Below are 20,439 nucleotides of genomic sequence, written 5' to 3' on the forward strand. Positions count from 1 at the left end.
CATAATGAAAGGCATAGAGTGAACACATCCACTGCGGGTGCTGCACTGCTTAAGTCAACTTCATTCTCTGATAGTGTAAATGTCTATGTGGACTACATACACCTCAGACTGTTCAAGTTCACAGGCAAGTGATCCTTTTTCAGTCTGGTCTTTTGTGTCATGCATGCACTTCTGTGGCTTGACAGTAGATCTTTGAAAAGGTCATCTTTATGTCCCGGTTCTGCATACTTTCTTATTTCCTTGTTAGAAAAATGGTTCATTCACTGCCACAGACTGTGTCCCTTTTTGTAAGCTCAGGGAACGGCTGAGGAAGCCCAGGCCCCAGGAGCACAAAGCATGAGACCTCTATAAAAGTACAGAACAGCTGCTGGATGGTACTGCTGCAGCTATGGGGGGAAAGTGCTACTGGCAGCAAGCAGAACTTTCTTTTTAAAAACAAGATGTAGATGAACCTATCTAACAGATGTTCATTATCCCTAAATAAATTACTTCTATTGCTTCTACAAGCTTCTTTCAAAGAAGGCAGGGCTTTGGTTTCCTATGAATGACTAAAGTCTGTACCATAGTAGTGTTCCTCTGTTGGGAGAGGTAAAGTGATAAACCTGAAATGCCACGTGCAGTCCCAGACCTTCCCAGAGTATCTTAAGCATCATTGCTGTTGAAAAGGTCTGTGAGGAAGTGATTAGAGTGATACAGAAGGCATGTGGACCATCTGGTTGGTATATGCTCCAGCCAGCTTTTGGCTGTCTTGTGTTGTGCTACCACATTGTGATACATAATTTGCTACAGGCACAGAAAGTATGTCAAATTTCCAGTATTTTAGGATGTTGCCACCACCAGTGCTAATACCTACCACTCCTCTGGGTGGGAGCTGGCCAGAAAGCCTGATTAGTGGTAGGTTGCAGAGGAAGAATCTGGTATAACTGGGAGTTCCTATGGAGGACTTCTAGCCCAGTGATGACCATTTTTGCACAAGAGCACTTAGTTTTCCAAATTAAGTTATAGTTGTATTATTGTTTTGGGGTGTGCATGTGTTGGTTTTTCATCTGGAACAGGAAAGCTCTTTTCTTGCCACAAAACTCTTCCAAGTTTTGCATTTTCCTGTCAGCAGGTGACAGCATTCCCCACAACTAAGCAGAAACTCATGTTTATTCCATGCTTATGTCTACTTAAACACATCTCTCATCATTTTATCTCAAATGTTATTATTTCCTTTCCACCCGGTGAAGATGAAAACTTGAGAATAGGTTTGTACAGAAAAGAGCTCTTCCAGGAAGAAAACACAACAGGCTGACTTCAATCTGGAGGCCTCCTCCATACTGCCAACAGTGAATTAGTCATAGAATCATAGAATCAACCAGGTTGGAAGAGACCTCCAAGATCATCCAGTCCAACCTGGCACTAAGTGCCTCATCCAGTCTTCTCTTGAAGACCTCCAGGGACGGTGCCTCCAGCACCTCCCTGGGCAGCCCATTCCAATGGGAAATCACTCTCTCTGGGAAGAACTTCCTCCTAACATCCAGTCTCTCCTGTTCCGCTAAGGAAGAGAGTTTCGGGCAAGCCTGAAGGCTTTACTGGCAGGAGGTGGCACTATAGAAGAACCTCTCTCTGTTTTAGCAACAAGCTGATGGTTCTGGCAGCCTTAACGAAAAGACTAAGGTGAATTTTGGTGTTGAGAAAAACCTCCCAGGCAGCGAGCATTGAAGGTGCTAGGCAGTACTACATTCACCAGGTGTTTTTGCCAGCTTCCTGCCTCGTTCCAGGCAGGCCTGCTCGGGAGAGCTCACAGCCTCTACGCTGCCAATGAGTTGTGAAGCAAAACCCTCACATTTGGTACCAATTATCATTCTCCCCGACTAGCTCCAAACCCCTTGCAGCAGGTCTGTTCTTTCTCACATGCGGGATGTTTGGGGCACTGCCACGTTCTCAGCGCTGCTTCGCTGGGGCAGCTGGCAGAGCTGCATCTTGCAGAGAGGCAGCTTGTGGGTGGTAAAGGTGCCCTGTCCTGACTGCTCACACGTTCACCAAGCAGCCTTTTCCCTGTCACTGCTCCTTCTGCCCTCCTTCCTTCACTTCTCACGCATGAGAACATCCTCCCATGCGCTCCAGTGACCATTCTGCAAGTGGAGCCTCCTCTCCTCAGGCTGGCGTGGCCTGCCCCGGCCTGCCCTGCCACCCGAGTGCCCCAGGCCCGGACTGCAGGTGCTCAGACACCAGCAGGACAGCTGGAATGCGCAAGCAGGGAGCAGTTAACTTTTCCTCCTGCCATTTCCCTTTCACGTGTGCCAAGCCAGCGCACGCTGCTGTTTTTCTAGAGCCACTTTCAGCCAGCTGATATTGCTGAGAAGCCAACTGCTTATTCCCTCAGCTGAAAACCCCAGGAGGCCATGGCCGTGAGGCCTCTTGGCCTGCAACCCGAGAGGGTCTGCGCCTTAGAGCAAGAACAATTAAAAACGCTCACAGATTTCTTTCTGTCTGGAAACTGGTCATTAACCAGGGCTTGTCCTGGGACTGTGAAAACATGATCCTGGTGCTCTCAAAAAGAGAAGAACCTGGGCTTGCCCTTTATCAGGGGAACTGTTGGTATCTCTTCAACAGTAACTGCTTGGCATTTGTCTTCCCCCTCTAGGAGCTTCTTTGTATTCTCCAGGTAGTTAGAATTGCCTGCCTGCAGCAGCACTGGGTCTATGTATCAAGTGCACATGTGCATGCATACACACTTTTGCTTAATATACGGATCTCCTTCTTCGACATTTGCCATTTAAAATGTTCTTCTTGCCATGGGTCACATTAACCAGGAAAGCTTGATTTTGGTCAGCCCTGACTTCTCTGACATTCCACAGGTACGTTCCTCACAGGGTGCAATTTCTAGGCACGATGATGATAAATAATGTCAAATCTTGTCACAGTATTAAGTTCTCCTGTGTACTTGGCCAGCAAAAGTAAATAAAGAAGCCAGACAGGCTTTTTTTTTTTGTTGTTGTTTTGATTTCAGCAAAGCTGAAACAAGGAATTCTTAAATGTTGTTTGCTAAGGGAAATGGAAATAGGCCAAATTGAAACAGGAATGGCTATGGCTATCTATCTATGTGATCTTAGCTTGTTTAATGGAACTAGTTTTAAATGATATTTTGAGCTAAATGGGTGACTGCTACATCCTTCATAGTGGGAGCTGCAGGAGCCTTTTGCTTGGTTTTGTTTTCCCTTTTCTTTTTGGTACCAGTGGGGTTGCACCAGCTAGATATACTTACAAACAAATAGCAGAGCAGGAAAGAAGGTATGGTTTTACTCTGCAAGTAGAAGAGAGATTCTATGCTGTGTGCTCTAGTATTATAGATTTGAGCTTTAACCCCACGAAAAGGCTGCATCTCTGCTGTATGATCAGTTGTTACAAGGCAACGTTTGGAGCCAGCAACAAGCTGAACCAGTGGGGTTTTTTGCCTGCATATGCAGTAGCAACACAAAACAGCCTTCTACTGCATCATTTCCTCTAGTTACAATGTGTGTAATTTAAAGGGCTCAGAACCATAGCAAAGATGAAGTATTGCTTATTGCAATATGTCTCTTGAAACGCTGAATGCTCTGTAACTGAATAGTGTATGTGTGTATAAAACAATTACTCTTTGTACCTAGACAGTGTTCTTCAACCAAGAAAACTGGAGTACATTGCAAAGTCCTGGTATGGATTAGTTGCTGGAGTAGGTGCTGGTAGTAAAAAGACTGTTGTTTCTTCTTCATTCATCGGATTCCCAGAAACAGGTATGGAAAGTTTGCAACAACTTAAGAGTACTGCCAAGCATTTTCGTGTCCTCTATTTCTATGAAATTTGCAAATCCAAGCCGCTTTTTAAATGTAAGTTCCTGCCAGGAGCTAAGATAGCATGTGGCAGCATTTTACTTCCTTCTTGGTAGCTGTAATCTAATTTATTGTATTTTATTTTTCTGTCTGGCTAACAAAGCCAAATCCATATTTTCTGACACAGGTTGTGGAAGTTAGTTTTGTTGCACTATTTTTAGTCAGTTTATAAAAAGCTTGTGACAGTCTGGAGAATGGGGTGGGAATGGGGCAAAAGAGAGAGAAAATGGAATAAAATCGCTGTAAGTAAGAAATGATCAGAGCAGCCATAAGATAAAGTAATTCAGAGGTTTGAACATTGAAACTTTATTTTACAAGCCATTTCAGATGAAAAAGCCCCTAGGGATAAGGGTTACCATGGAAGGGATAACAGTAGAACCTTACCTATTCTACACACATTCTTGCTATGTAAATCATTACCATAGCAAAAAATTGTTGCATTCTATCAGCGTAACAAAAAAAACTTCGGTTACTGCCTCTCGGTTTGAACAGCAGAATTCAGATGCAGCCTTCTTTCTGAGGCATAATAAATTCAGGATCGTGCCTGAGCATTTACTGATAGCAGCCACATGATGGCAATATTGCTAATTTTTAACTCCATTAGTTTCACCGCATTGCTGCCTCGGGTTTTGTTTCAGGATAAGGTTGTGTGTTTCTGCTGGAGCCCTAAAGTTCTCTGGGTTTTATAGGAAATCTTTCTTTTAGGATTTGGCTGTATGCACATGACAGCCATTGCATGTCTGGCCCATGTTTGGCATCCCTATCTTCAGGGGGCAAAAGTGAACAGCAATGCCACTCAATGCGTGACACTGTTTAGTGACAAATAGGCTGAACCATAGGTGGGGGTGAGGCTTTGGGAACGTGTATTAGCCATACGATGGACGAGTAACAACAAGAAAGGAAGTATGAAACAAAAGATATTTTCTCTGTAACTGAGGACACAGAATTTTTTAGAGCCCATTGTTTCTGAGAAGCCCTGTGAGAAAATAATTTATGCACTGTGTCATAGACACGTTTTGGTTCTCTGTGTCAAAGAATGTAAAGTTTGGTGCATACCTCATCAGCTGCCTGGCCATGCCATGGGAAACCTCTGCAGCTCTGCTTAGCCCACTGCAGCTGTGGTCAAGACCTGTGCTTCAGGCTGCCCACCATGGGACTGCCAAACACAAGTGCCTCGAGTCCACAGCATGAATGAAGGCAATGGTAGAAAGGCCAATGGCAGTGGTTTCAGAGTAGGATTGGGAAAATTAGCAAAACTGAAGACACCTGTGGTCAGGAAAAGAGAGGTTCTTGCATGAATGGAGACATGCCTAACAGACCATACCAGCACAAACAGCTGGTTACTGTAGAAGAGGCACACTGAGACAGTAGTGGCAACAGTGGGCTAAGAGCAGCAGGGATGTGTGAATCTAAACCTGGTTCTGTGTGGAAAAACACGACACTGAAATCAAACCACTTTGTGAGGCACTCAGTGGGACTCAACACAGGCAGGTTTTTAACAGGCAGGACAAGAAAATGCTACATTTGGCCTTTTTCTTTCTTTCTTTCTTTCTTTCTTTTTTTTCTTTTTATGAGCTGCAGTGGAACCTGTAAAAGGGTTGTCCCTAGTGAGAACCAAGCGATTTCTGAAATAGTACAGCTGTAAAACAGGAGAACAGGATCTGGCACCAGTGAAAGAGCTCAGCTGAGTTTAAGCAAGATCTTCATTAATGCCCTTAGATTCTTGATGCGATAAATATGGGTGAATTTTGGTGGAGCCTGGAGGAAAAATGTGTCCTTTTGGCCCAAGTAACTATCATCTTGACAAGCATTTTGCTGGATTGTTATTTGAGTGAATAGTTAATGTAAAACATGCAACCTGCTCTAAAAAGAGCACATTCATAATTTCTAGCGGGCTAGTCCTGTCCAAAATTCACTTGGCTTTGCTCTGGGTAAGGGATACCTTAACAAGGAAATATTGGACTGCAGCTACACTTGGCTGAAGCACACAATACAACTTGAACAGCTGTGGAAGCCAGCTTTATTGGAATAAGTGAGACTGCTAAGATCCTGATATTACTTTGATTTTTTTTTTTTTAATGAAAAACTCCAATATAGAGTTTATGACTTTTCATAGAGTTATTTATTTTAGGAATCAGAGATCTGCCAAACACAGCAGGCAGTTAATACTCAATTCAGACTGCATTTAAATAGGAAAGAAGCTAATGGCTACATCCTTTGGGACTCTGATTAATCTACAGGGAACTCTAGGTGGCTTTTTCCACATGCATTCAAGTGAAACTTGAGTCTGAGTTGGCTGCCATTGAATATCTTGAAGTTTAAATCAGATGTAGAGAGTAACTCAGATCATCCTCTGCTGAAATATTCTTTTCCTTTGGACATGGAAGATAGGCCTGCTGTAGACAGCATCTGCCTGAGATACAGATTCAATCCCTCCCTCTGACCTAGACATAAGGTGTGTTACTCCTTGCGGTGATTTGGTGCTAACATTATAGCCCAGTTGTAAATTATAAACAAGAAATAGGAACTTTCTTCTGGAGATGTTCAAGAAAAGACTGGATGAGGCACTTAGTGTCATGGTCTAGTTGGTCGGATAGGGCTGGTGATAGGCTGGACTGGAAGATCTTGGAGGTCTCTTCCAAACTGGTTGATTCTGTGATAGTTGAATAACAAGGAAATAAAAGATTGGACTGGATAGAGAAGAGCAACAATAGATACGTCTATATAATTCCATCTGTTTGTTGGCTTAGTATATAGTGTGCTGGACAAACTGTTCTGTTTCCTTTTAGTTGCTGCTTCTGTGATTCTGCTTTGCATTGCTCTTTTATCTCTTTCCTGACCTTTTGCTGGAGTATCCTATCTGTGAGATACCGGAAGGGAAGGAGGATGGAGGGGAAGGGATGGGACAGCTATTCGCTTGTTCCCTTGCTCAGAGTGGTGGGAGAACAAGAGGATTTTTGTGTTATTTCTGAATTGTAAATAATTGTGAATATATGTAAATACATTTTGTATATAAATATTGTATTTTATACTTCTAGATTTTAGTTTGCTGTAAATATAGCTTTGTTTTGCTTCCAAACCACCAGGATAACAATCCTTGAATCCCTCCTGAGGGTGTTCTAAGGCTAAATCCATCGTTGCTTGTGAGACTGCCAGTGATGAAGGCCACATAAATACTCCTGTAGATGCCACAAGACAGGATAATACCTTCCAAATCTCATAGGATTTCCTGAGGGTAATGAGATGAATGCTGACAGGGCAGGCATTGTGTACAAACATAGCAGACATTAAGCATTTATTCGTATAATAATGCTAAGAGATCCAAAGTGAGGGTCTCTGGCTAGGTGCCACCTGAACTCCAGAGGCTGGATAGCCTGAGAATTGCAAAGAGCTTCACAGCATAGGTAAGATGAACAGTGTTTCTGGTGGGACATCTGTAAGGTGATGATGCCAAGAATTCTGTGTGAATGTGGATCCAAAAGCATGGTTTGTTACATGTTCAAGTCACTAGTCACTAAATGAACACTGAGGATGAAAATACTTTTTCCTTACTCCCACTTTTCTGCTTCTGGCAACTTATATAACTACAGCTGCAATGGTTTTCCCTCAATATAAAGGAAGAATATACCAATTCCTTAAAACTATGGGAAACACTAACAATTGTAAAGCTGATTGATTTGTTGTGAATCAAATCAGAACAGGATAATGAGAAACAAAAACAGGTCTTGAAAAAAACACCTTTTCTCCACTTCTCTCATCTTTCCAGGCTCAGCTTTACTCCCAGTTTCTCTAATTCTTGCCCCTAAAGGCACAGGGTGACAGGGAATGGAGGTTGCAGTCTGTTCATCACACATTTCTCCTGTTCTTTCCTACTCACTCTTTCCCTGCTGCAGCATAGGATCCCTCCCACGGGAGATCGTCTCATGAACCTCTCCAACATAGGTCCTTCCCACAGGTTACAGGTCTTCATGAACTGTTCCAACATGGGTTCTTCCCATAAGGTGCAGTCCTTCAGGAACAAACTGCTCCAGCTTGGATCCCCCCTAGGGTCACAAGTTCTGCCAGAAAACCTGCTCTTGTATCGGCTTCTCTTCACAGGTCCACAGGTCCTGCCTGGAGTCTGCTTCATCATGAGCTTCCCATGGTCACAGTTTCCTTTGAGCACATCCACCTGGGTCCTTCACAGGCTACGGGTGGCTATCTGCTTCACTATTAACCTCCGTGGTCTGCAGGGAGGAGGGCAGCCTGCCTCACCATGGGCTTTACCACAAACTGCAAGAGAATTCCTGCTCTGGCACCTAAACCACCTCCTTCCTCTCCATCTTCACTGACCTTGGTGTCTGCAGTTGTTTCACGTATTCCCAGTGGCAGTTTCTTGCAGTTGCCCCTCCCCTGCTCCCTTAAGTGTGTTGTCACAGAGATGCTATCATTAGTGCTGATTTTCTTTGCCAGCAATGAGTCTATCTTGGAGCCAGCTAGCACTGGCTCTTGGACACTGAGGAACCTCCTAGCAGCTTCCCATAGAAGCTGCTCCTGTAACCCCCTCACTACCAAAGCTACATAAACCAAATACAGCCATTTCCTTTTCAGGTGTGTATTATTAGCACCCAATGATGCCTGGGGGAAGCTCTCTCTGTCATTAGTTTTGGGGTTTAAGCTATTAAACCCAACTAAAAAAGCTACTTAAACTCTTCAAGTGCTTTCTTTGGGGGGTTGATTTTTTTTTTCTTTAATTCTGTTTCTCCATCTTTAATTTCCACTATACATAGTCTGTGGTGAACAGAAACATTACACTGACTAGCAGCTTTCATATCTGTTGCAATTAGAGTAAAAAACACCTAACAAACTCTGCACTGTGATGCATGGAAACAAATCTAGCCAACACTTCCTAAATTTTTTCTTCTGTGCTCAGCCCTATTTTTGCTTTTGGCAGGCCAATTTCCATTTACAGGTCTTGATCCTTGATGCTTGTTTAGAGTGGAAACTGATTCCTCTCACCAGCCATATACTTCTGATTTTTCCTCTTTGAAACTTTGTATTTAAAACTTTGTCAGATAAGAAAAAGGGGAGAATTCTTGGCTTATTGAATCCATCTCCTTTTGTCCAAGGGAAAAGGTTCCTACTATGCCTTACATTAAATGACTGCACCCCAGTTTTGAGCCGTGAGGATGACTGGGGGACTTGAGAATCTCATCTATGAAGAGAGACTGAGAAACCTAGGGCTGTTTAGTCAGGAGAAGAGAAGACTTCACAGTATCATAGTATCATTAGGGGTTGGAAGAGACCTCACAGATCATCAAGTCCAACTTGAGAGGAGAGCTCATCAATGTCTATAAATATCTGAATGTTTGGTGTCAAGTGGATGGGGCAAATACCTTCTCATTGATCTGCAGTAATAACACAAGGAACAACAGCAACAAGTTGGAAGTTAGAAGGTTTCACCTCAACATGAGGAGAAATTTCTATCCAGTGAGGATGGCAGAGCATTGGAACAGTCTGCCCAGAGAGGCTGTGGAGTCTCCTCTGGAGACTTTCAAAACCTGCCTGGATGCATTCCTGTGCGAACTACCCTAGGGGATCCTGCATGACAGAGCAGTTGGACTCGATGATCTCTGGAGGGCCCTCCACTCTCTAAAGGTCTGTGATTGATTGCTCTTGTTAATCTTACCAGAAAGCTAATTCAGATACTCATTATCAGATAGCAGCAAAGTCCTGTGCAAAGCAAGGGCGGCTGGCTTCAGGTAGCAATCACCAACATTTTTCACCCATCTGCTGCTGGAAGAGGTACAGGGGAAGCTCTCGTTCCAGCTGGAGGAACTGAGGGCAGGACAGGGCATCTTCTGGCTCTGAATGGGAGTGGATTTCACCTCTGTACCGACTGATGGTTGCTGTTCAAAAGTTCACTCATTTGGTTGCATGATTAATTGTGCATCACTTCTTCCCTGCTCTGGATCAGGCTGTTCTTATTGTAGAATAGAGTGGCTTTACAAGTGGGTGGCATTTACAGTGCCACTCCTGATTTCAGGAGGATTTCCCTAGGTACATGTGTGTGTATTGTTGTGGGGCACTCCAAATCCCTTCTTCTCCCCACCTCTATCTCCAGAGGTTTGAATGGGGGAAGAAAAAGGTGCACAAAACTGCTTCCCCCCACTTGGGGCGTGGGGGGGGAATTGGCTGGATTCTTCATATGCAGTATGTATGGCAAATGGATACTCTGTCCAGGAAAAATCATAAATAGAATGAGGGAAAAGGCGTGGAGTTCTTGCCTTCACAGAGTTCCCACTTTGGGAGTTCCTGTTTTGGAGAGTTCCACTTTTGCATGGCTCCCATTTTCACACATGCACAGTTCATGTCACTTGCCCACAAGTCTGCAAGCTCAGCAAGTCCTCAGGTCCAACTGAGAGCTGCCAGTGGCATCCAGACCTAGCTTCTCTCTTCTCTTGGGCCACACCACAGCCTGACTTCCTGCTCTCTGCCCAAGCTGGACAGCTCGCCAGCAGTCTGGCTTTCACCAGTGCTGCCAAGGCAGTGCCACTCCACGAATCTGCCTTGTGGAAGCTGTGTCTGAGACACTTCTGACTTTGGCATTTTTTTCCACTCACCTAGGACTTTTGCCACATGGATCCTCACGATTGGATATTGTTTGCATTTCCAGAGGCTGCCAAGCAGAGAAATTCACCAGGGATCATCAATAATATCCTACCTTACCTCTGTGAGTAAAGTCTGCTGTTCCCTTAAATTCTCTGCTCAGCCTGATTTGTAAGTGGGGTAAAGCTGTGTTGTTGCTTAGCCTTTTGCATTTTCTGACTTTCCTAATTCACTGAACTTGCCCATAAGCACCCTTGTGAAGGTTTCCTGACCCAATTAGAGCCTGTAAATAAACCTTAATTAGTTCTTTATATAGTTTGTGGGTGGGGGGTTGGGGAAATAAAAATAATTCTATTTTTATAATTCCTGCTGAGGCCAATTAATACTCAACCAAAGCAGTATTTATTTATTTATTTATTTATTTATTTATCATGCCTAATAACCAATTGTAGTTACGTTTAACTTGTGCATTACTGACCTTAGTGTTTCTGGTACAGGCCTATAGACATCAGTGATCATGCCACTGGAATTAGGAATTTTCTATTTGCTTCATTGTATTTGAGTAGCTATGTGATGTAACTTCTAAAACTAACACTCAAAACAAGAAAGGCTGAAGAAAATTTGTGGTTGGACTGATGCAGCATCAAATTTTTCATTTTGTACATCTAAATATCTGAAAAGAGACATCTGTAGTAGTCCATGCCTCTAACACATACATTTCCTGAACTCATATATGAAAGCACAAGGTGGTTGATTTAAGGAAATTTTGTAAAGTGTCCATAGGCAAAATAGGTCTTCAGTCACGGATTCAAAGATTCACAGTTTTGGAAAGGACCCTCAAAGGTCATCTTGTCCAATCCCCCTGGCTGTAAGCAGGGACACCTTGAACTAGACCAAGCTGGGCCACACCAAGTCAGATCTTGAATGTCTCACGGACAGGACCTCAACCACATCCCTGAGCAGCCTGTTGCAGTATTTTACCACTTCCATTGTGAACAACTTCTTCCTTGTGTTCAACCTAAATCTACCCTGCTTCAGTTTAAAACTGTTGCATGACCCAGAGTGACTTGGACAGGCTTGAGAGGTAGGTCCAAGCCAACCTCATGAAGTTCAACAAGGCCAAATGCAAGGTCCCACACCTGGGCAGGGAAAACCCAAAGCACAAATATAGGCTGGGCAAGGAGTAGCTTGAAGGCAGTCCCAAGGTGAAAGACTTGGGGATATCAGTTGATGAAAAGCTCATCATGAGCTGGCAGTGTGCACTTGCAGCCCAGAAGGCCAAGCATAGCACGGGCTGCATCAAAAGAGGTGTGACCAACTGGACAAGGGAGGTGATTCTCTCCCTCTACTCTGCTCTTGTGACACCCCACATGGAGTACTGTGTCAGTTCTGGTGTCCCCAGCACAGGAGGGACATCAAACTGTTGGATCAGGTCCAGAGGAGGCCCACGAAGGTGATCAGATGGCTGGAGCACATCTCATACGGGATCAGGTTGAGAAACTTGGGGCTGTTCCATCTACAGAAAAGAAGGCTCTGGGGAGACCTTGTAGCAGACTTCTAGCACCTGAATAAAGCCTGCAAGAAAGCTGGGAAGGAACCTTTTACAAAGGCTTATAGTGATAGGACAAGAGTGAATAGATTGAAGCTTGAGGAGGGTAAATTTTGACTGGATATTAGGAGTAAATTCTTTATGGTGAGACACTGGAACAGGTTGCCCAGGGAGGTCATGGATACTCCCTCCCTGGAGGTGTTCAAGGCCAGATTGGACAACAATTTGGGAAAACTGGTGGTCTAGGTGTCCCTGCCCATGGCAGGGCTGTTGGAACTAGATGATCTTTAAGGTTTCTTCTAACCCAAATCAAACTATGAATATTCTTCCCTGCCTGTATTGACTGGTTTCAGTTTCCTTGCTATAAATTGAGTTATGTGCACTGCACTCAGCAACTTTAAAACTAGAAGGGAAATAAATTCATAAACAAAGCAACCTGGAGAGTTTGGAGCAGAGGAAACCAGGAACAGGAGAGAGTCTTGTTATTGCTGGTGTGATGTTGAAGACAACGCTTTTTTCTGAAGCCCCTACCTTATAGCAGAAAGACAACATCCTGCAACATACTCCAGCCAACACAGCTGAAACATAGGTGACTCCACACAGACTACACTGTTACTTGTGCAGAGCCACTGATTCCAAGAAATTAAAGCATCCAGAGTATGTTTGGTGCACATTGCCTCTTCTCCCCAAAATATCAGGAAGACATTTGATTAGCAGCATCCACTGCTTACAATAACAAAATTAGAAAGAAAGATTAAAGTGCAGCCTTATAGTTGGGTGTAGATGTGATTCCCAAGATATACAGTGTATTATGGGTTTGGATCTGACAACTCAGGGCTTATGGCAGTGAATCCACTCCACCTTCCAGGCATTACTCTTGATATCTTTATTCATTCATCAAACCTAGCCTTTAGCCAGGAAATGTGAAGGTGTCCAAACACAGGTTTTCTGACTATAGAGGGGGCATCATACTCTAGGGAGCCCCCTTGGAGGTCTTTTCCCTCACTCCTCTCATAGTTCCTTTTTCCTTCCTCAGTTTTTTTAGTTTCAGTCCCAGATGCAAAAGGCCTGAGAGCATCTGTCTGCAGCCAGGCACTCTGGTGCTCACAGGTGATTCCTTTGTTCCAACTCACAACTGCTGTGCTGCAGGAAACAGTGAGTTACACACTCACTTCTTTCACAGACTGCCGATCTTAGGTGTTTAATGGCTACTTCCCTTCTGCTGGCTTGCTGCCACCCTTCTCTTCTTCTGCTTCCTCATTTATTAACATTTAACATTAATCTTAAACGTTGTGAAAGAAACAATAACTCTGCAATTCCCGGTTCATTACCAGCTTCCTTTAGAAGTTGCTTCCACTACATTATCATTGGCCAATCAACAAATACGCAGGGTATTTTCCCTGGGATGTATCTGTTAGAAGACATTTGGTTCTACCCAGTTTTTTACTTCAGTTTCTGTGAGATAAATGAAAATTAGCACCCTCATCAGCTACAGAACTCACCTTCTCTTCAAAGAACTGAAAACATCAGCAATTCTTTGCACGAGCAATTGAGTTTTCCAAGGCTTATTAATACTTCTTGACTTTTGCTCTCCTGTGTTTTCCATATAACAAGCGCCTAGCCCTTTAAAATGTGAACAAATAAAACAAATAGGCAGCTCACTGCAAAGTGGAAGCATGGGATTACTCTGTCAGCTTGCCCTTTTCTCACACTGCAGGCCTGAGAGCAATTAAATGGAGCTGACATGCATTAGCAAGGCAGCCTAATTGAGCTTGAATTGCTAGGGAAATGGCTACAGCCCAAGCCAGTATGGATTTGAGAGTACCCCCATTAGGGAGCATTGATCAATACCAGTGATTATGACATTTAAAAAATAAATTTGATTGTCCTTCACTTGAGTGGAAGGGAGAACTCTTACATGCCACCAGGTACAATTGCTTTGCTTGGTATCAAACACTTTGACAAATGGCTCTTGCAAGTCTTGCCTACTGCTTTTCTTACAGCGGCAAAATTCCCATGACTTTGATTCTCTTTACTCTGGAGACCTTTTAGTTAAAAGCTCTATAATAGACTTGGATGGATTGACAATAGTAATAAGCTTATGGGTGAAATTCTGACCTCAGTAAAGTCAATTGAGCCAGAATTTCACCATTTTATATATCCACACATTCATAGAGAGTACATACATAGGCTCTTAACAGATCAGATCTACACATCGATTCACTCTTTTTATTTACTCTGCTTTCTAAGAGTTTGCTTCCCAATGATCTTTAAGGTGTGAGCTAATGAAATGAAGGATTTTTCCTCATACTTAAAGCAGAAAAGAAAACTAACAGCCTTTTCCCCCAAGACACCTTCTTCAAAGGAAGAAGAGAGAGATCTGTGCATGTTGCCTTTCTTCTCTGTGGAATATTTTAAGTCCATTCAGATGTTGGAGCTTATGGAAAATTGGCAGGAGGACACCTCATCTAGACATACTGTGAAGAAAGGGGTAACATGAATTCAGCTGAGCTCCTATGATTTATGCTTGGTCAGAATCAAGCCTCACTAGGTTCAAACATTTTTCTGATGTCATGGGCAGAATAGGAAATGATACAAATTAAACTGAGAAGAATAGGAAATATGGATAATCAAGACACATGGACTAAACTATATGAATAACTTCTTGAGAGTGCAAGTGAAAAAGAACATCTCATACTGCACAACACAGCAAGGCATGCAAGGAGCAGATAATCAGGAATTCAGCTGTGCAGAACAGCAGGCTCGAACATAGTTTCTTTGGGGCTTAAACCCAATGTATTCTTGTACTTCAAGTCAAAAGATAGATCACCTTCCCTGCCCACCTGCCTTGCACCTGAGGAAGGTCTTGATCTATGTCTGTGTACAAATCTAGCCTAGCCTTCACATCATGAGACAGTATCTTCACACAGCTTTTTGGTTAAGTCTCTTGCCTGCAGATGAAGAGTGTTGGTGGGATATTGCTTTGCAATAAGCTCGCAATTTTAATCCCAGAGGTTCAGTAACAAAAGTGACACAGTCTCTTCCTTTGGTCTATTAGCCACTTTCTAGCAGAGGTATGAGGTGACTATAGTGTTTTCTTCCCTTCATTTCTTTGTATTTGGCTGTTCGTAATGCCTGAATCAGTATTACACATCTGGCGTAGCCTATGAGATAATATCAAGGGCTGCTGTATCTTAGAAGGCAAAATCCAAGGTGACTGGAGAACAGGTAGTCCACTAGTCCTGGGAGCATACCAAGGTGAGGAGCAGCATTCATAAACTCATCTCATTCCTACATGGTGGTCCTGTTTAGTCGCATCTTTGAAAGAACTCTTTGCAGCCTCAGAAGCTGCCAGCCTCTCTGAATGCAGCCTTCCTCCATCCCCATCTAATGTTGCAGCTTAGCCCTCACTCTCTCCTGGTGTTGCAGTGTCTATGCCTACCCCATATCTGGGGTTAAACAGTTGATCTTGTACCTGATGACCCCTCCCCAGCAGAGAGGAGGAACTGGGAAGAGGAGACTCAACCTGTATCAACTTGAATACAAAGTATATAAAGTTATATTTAACCTAGCAAGGGTGCAGTAGTCACAATACACAGAAAGGCATTCCTCAGGAGCAGAGCAAGGAGGCCCACCTTGCCTCTCTACAGTGCATCCACTAGAGGGTCAGGTTGGCACCAGCTCTAGTGATCTGCAGGCGAAAATCAGGCTGTACTTACCTTAAAAAAACAAACAAACAAACAAAAAAAAAAAACCCCAATAAAAAATAAAACCCTGACTCCACAGGACTCTGAAAAAATCCAGAATATGCACACGGACTGAGGCATGTGGCAGGGAGTAAGGAATGGAGGAAGGCAGGAAGGAAGGCAGAGAGCAAGGGAGGCAGGGAAGAAGAGAGGAGAAGAGGAAAGGAGAGAAGGGGGAAGGGAAGGGAAGGGAAGGGAAGGGAAGGGAAGGGAAGGGAAGGGAAGGGAAGGGAAGGGAAGGGAAGGGAAGGGAAGGGAAGGGAAGGGAAGGGAAGGGAAGGGAAGGGAAGGGAAGGGAAGGGAAGGGAAGGGAAGGGAAGGGAAGGGAAGGGAAGGGAAGGGAAGGGAAGGGAAGGGAAGGGAAGGGAAGGGAAGGGAAGGGAAGGGAAGGGAAGGGAAGGGAAGGGAAGGGAAGGGAAGGGAAGGGAAGGGAAGGGAAGGGAAGGGAAGGGAAGGGAAGGGAAGGGAAGGGAAGGGAAGGGAAGGGAAGGGAAGGGAAGGGAAGGGAAGGGAAGGGAAGCTCTGGGGGTGCCACCAGGCGACGCCGTAATTACAAACAGATATTTTGTCAAATTAAATATACTAAGTGTAGTTTCCTCGCAGTTTTTGCAAGTGTAGGGGTTTTAAACCATATTAAATGTAATCTGTTAGTCCATATGTTGCTCCAGAGAGACCTATAGCTTTCCAGGGCTAACAGGAATCTGTGGAGGTTTTTTTTGCTGTTTGTTTTGTGTGTGCAATAGTTTTATGTTGTAGCATATGTTGCAATGGACTTCATTGTGATGAAGAATGGAATGGAAAGAGTTGGGGCTCTTTGCTCATTAGTTTGTTTTATAATTTAACACACTGTGGAATGAGTATGTTTTGCAAAGATTTTAGAAGTAAATGCCTTAATTTTATACTCATGGTTACAGTCCATGAGTAAGTGAGTGTAGCCTGTATTGGCACAGAGGCTGCCTTGTGTGCTGAATGAAGCCTAGCTGCGTGGAAGTTCCCCAAGTGCTGCTGGAGAAGATGGAAATATTCTTACTAATCCTAATACACATTCAGTCAGGATTTCAGGCAAAAAAATACCAGGACCGAGACTAAGAAATGCATACATGTCATTCTATGGTACTGAGGGGATAGGATTCTAGAAACTAGTTTTCTGATCTATATTATGCATAGATCATACCAAATGCTAAATCTGCTGAAGAGCTAAATGTCCATTTTGTGACAAATTCTGATACTTAATTTTTTTTTACAAACCTCAACATGAAATGTCTGGTTTTGTCCCATCACTATTATTTCTGAAAGCCCAATTCTGATCCATATAGAGGGTTTCTTTCCATTGCAGTGCATTGTCTTGTTTCAAAAATGTGCCAAAACTTCATTTTGTTTTTATGAGGTGAAAACATTGTAGTATAATTTAAAATGTTTGCTGTAAAGTATTGTCAAATGCATCTATCATAATGCTGTTGACATTCATATTTCAAGGGACTATAAAAAACCCAACAAGTAACAAGTTAAGTCACAGGAAAACTAATACTTTGTCACAACAAAACTTTCATGCATTATGGAAATGAGAAACTTAGCAGGATATCGCTGCTGGAAATCAACTGTGTCTCACCACAAAGTTCTCCGTTTCAGGCAAAACGATGTCTTGTGTTGGAACACTGCTCAAACAACAAACTGTGGCCAGTTCCACTTCAGTGCTCATCGCTGGGCAGAAACCTCAAATCAGACTTTTTGCAGAATTGAACTGCCTGCCTGCAGAACCCTAATTGGAAATAGGCAGGTATGTGCTGTCTCTGGAATATCACAGCCTCCTTTGTATATGTTTGCCAGGTTTTGCAGCAAGTAGTTTTGTGTTCACATTCTTTCTTTCTCCGGAAAGAAAGGAAAGGAAGAAACGAATGTTGGTAAACTTTGTATTGTAACCCTCAGAAATTAGAAGTCATCTTAGCTTTGCTTTATGCCATGCACAGAAATTATAAAGCAGCTGTGTCCCGCAGGCAAATCTTAGGGAACTCACACATAGTCATTTAATCTGTAGCCACTATGGGAAGCAGATGTCAGGGAAGAAGCATGGTTTCCCTTGTAGACAGTTGGTGGTCTGTAGGAGGGAGCAGTCCTTCTTATGCTGCTGGGCTGCGTCTGATAAGGTGTCTCATTCCAGCAACACTGGATTGATGTGCACAGCAGAGTCCCACCAAGAATCATCAAAGACGCGGAGACAAAGCCAAGGTAAAGAGCTTGACCTATCTCATACTTCATGCCACTCGGAAGCATGGGGTTGTAGAAATTTGTAACAACATCGTTAGTGGTCCAAGAAACAGGTACCAGGCAAACAAGACCAGCCAGGATGAAAACGATCCCCCCAGAGACTGCGATGGAGGCTTTGGCAGAAGTCTCCTTGGCACACTGTGTGCACTGCATACCGACGACAGCAATCACACATGCCAGCACGGAAAGGACGCAGGAAATTACCATCATGGCACGGGCGACTTGGAGGTCACGGGGCAGCGCCAGCTGGGAGTGGTGAACTTGGCACTGGTAGATGCCGGTGCTGTGCCAGACGCACTCCATCCAAAGCCCTTTCATATAGGCCACAGCTGTTATAATATTGGTGCCTACATGTGCTGTTCGCCACCAGTGTGGCAGAATAGTAGCAATTAATGTTCCAATTAGGCCGAGCAGGCTTAGAGAGAAGCCAAGTAACTGAACAGCCGAGCTAGCCATGTTAATGTTTGTCCTGCCTAGTTCCCTTAATAGAGCACCTCCGCTTGAATTCCTTTGGAAAACACAGGCTTTTCTTGGAAGATATGCAGCTGTTTTGCTTTGACACCTTCTGCTCTCCTAATAAAAGGTAATTGAGGAAAAAAGGAGTTAATTATTACCCAAATGCATTACCTCTCCAGCCAGTAAGGTGCATTCCAAGTGCAGTTAGTACAATAATTAGCATAGTTATCGCTGTTAATCATACTTTTGTGGAAGTAATGGGAAAGTAAGTTTCCCTCTTCACTTATATAAACAGTCTTCTGTTGCCCGCTGGGAAGAAAACTCAAGACAATTTATGAAATGGAAAAAAAATATTTTAAATGCAAATACTCCTCTTCCCAGCAGACTCTTCAAAAAAACAAACATGATTTCCTCTCTAAAGAGGAGAATTAGCTAGTGTTAACACTTGGAATGCATGAGATTTATAAAGCAGGGAACTGCAGGTTGCTTTACATGATGAAAACATTCCCAGAAGGTCATAGCAGGACTAGGAAAACAATAAGGGTGTATTTGCTTGAAGTAAGGAGCAAAGAGAGTGATTTAAAACCTGTGGAAGAGGATAACAAATATTGGATTAAAGTCACTTTCCTGACTTGCCAGTATTTCTTGAGGTTGCATTTTAATAAAGCAGCTCAAAGGGGAATAATTTTCATTAGCCTCTGCAGAGTTTCAGCTTATGTTTTTAGGTTATGGGCAAAATGACAGCCTGTGAAACCAGATGCACATCATGGAGCTTCTGAGGAGCAACACCTTCACAGTTTGGTCACATATAAATTCTAGCTGAAAACCAAGGAATATAGTAACTCTTCCTTCTGTATAAATTGCAGACTAAGTACTCTTTCCCAATGGCTGCCTTGCAAGGTCTGTTATACATCATGCATTATGTGTGTGGGCAGAAACCTGATATTTTAATATATAAAATAACTATTGCATCAAAATCCAACTTGGAATTCAGAAACAGAAACAAATTTCGGCTCCAGTTCTGCAAAGACTATGCATGTGCTGAACGCATGTTCGTAGAAGAAAGCCTAAGTGTTTGCAGGACGAGGCCTTAGCAGGTAAAGGGAGGAAAACCATCTGGCTGAACTAATGAAGACCATTAGGACAACAAAATAACACAGAGGGAGAAAAGTGAAAGCTGGTTTACATTCCCTTTATCTCACTAACGAGATGGGAGTGCTTGAGGTGTGCATCAGTACCGATGTTTGTCTCCAGATCACGTTTCAACATGCACCGATCTCTGCAGAGTAACACGATGGGGAATCTCTTCACAAAACAACCCAGTAAGAGGCTGGGATGTTGTGCCAAAAGAAAGAAAAATATTGAAAAGCACAGGGATTATATGGGCTAAGAAGACAGCAGCACTGGGCGAGAGTTTTGTACTTACACATGTTCCTTCTCTTTTGTCTAGAGTGTGTCTGTTGTGTGCAGACAGAGGATGGGGAGGAATGCAATGCCCGACAGAATCTGCAGAGAAGTACCCAGCCCTCTGATCGGAAGGCAAGTCGAAATCCCAAGACCAGTTTCTTTTAGTATGGCTAGTTTTAGGAAGCCGTTTTCCTAGTGGTAGGACTTTCTGACCTTTCAGACCTACATAATGCTTAAATTAAAATCACTCTTATGTGGTTGTTGAAGTACTTTGCCTAATAGTGGAACAAAAAGGCAAATAGTGGAACAAATGCAGAACGTTTTATAGCAGAAATGACTGTCGCAGGTAGGTGCCATGGATCTTTCTGCATTCTGACAGGGAAGGTCAAGCTTCAGATTTCTGTCTTTGTATAAGCTTCAACTATGTAATTGTGATATCCAAGCATGCCACACACCATAGAGAAATTGTCATGGCAATGCTCTAGGATTGGGAAAATCTAGACATGGGGCATATCAAGAGGACAAGGGACCTACCCAGGCTGCAGAGGAAACCTGCAGATTAACTAGAAATGGA

General features: G+C 43.3%; 1 protein-coding gene across 1 annotated transcript; it reads right to left on the bottom strand.

The window, feature by feature from the left end:
• Nucleotides 1-17,747: 17,747 nt before the first annotated feature.
• On the bottom strand, nt 17,748-18,458 carry CLDN14 (claudin 14). Its single transcript, XM_064152160.1, has one exon. It carries the CDS (start codon nt 18,456-18,458, stop codon nt 17,748-17,750), a length of 711 nt encoding a protein of 236 aa, XP_064008230.1.
• Between the last annotated feature and the right edge of the window lie 1,981 nt (nt 18,459-20,439).

Source organism: Pogoniulus pusillus, chromosome 12, assembly GCF_015220805.1.
Source record: "Pogoniulus pusillus isolate bPogPus1 chromosome 12, bPogPus1.pri, whole genome shotgun sequence".
Classification (NCBI taxonomy): Eukaryota; Metazoa; Chordata; class Aves; order Piciformes; family Lybiidae; genus Pogoniulus; species Pogoniulus pusillus.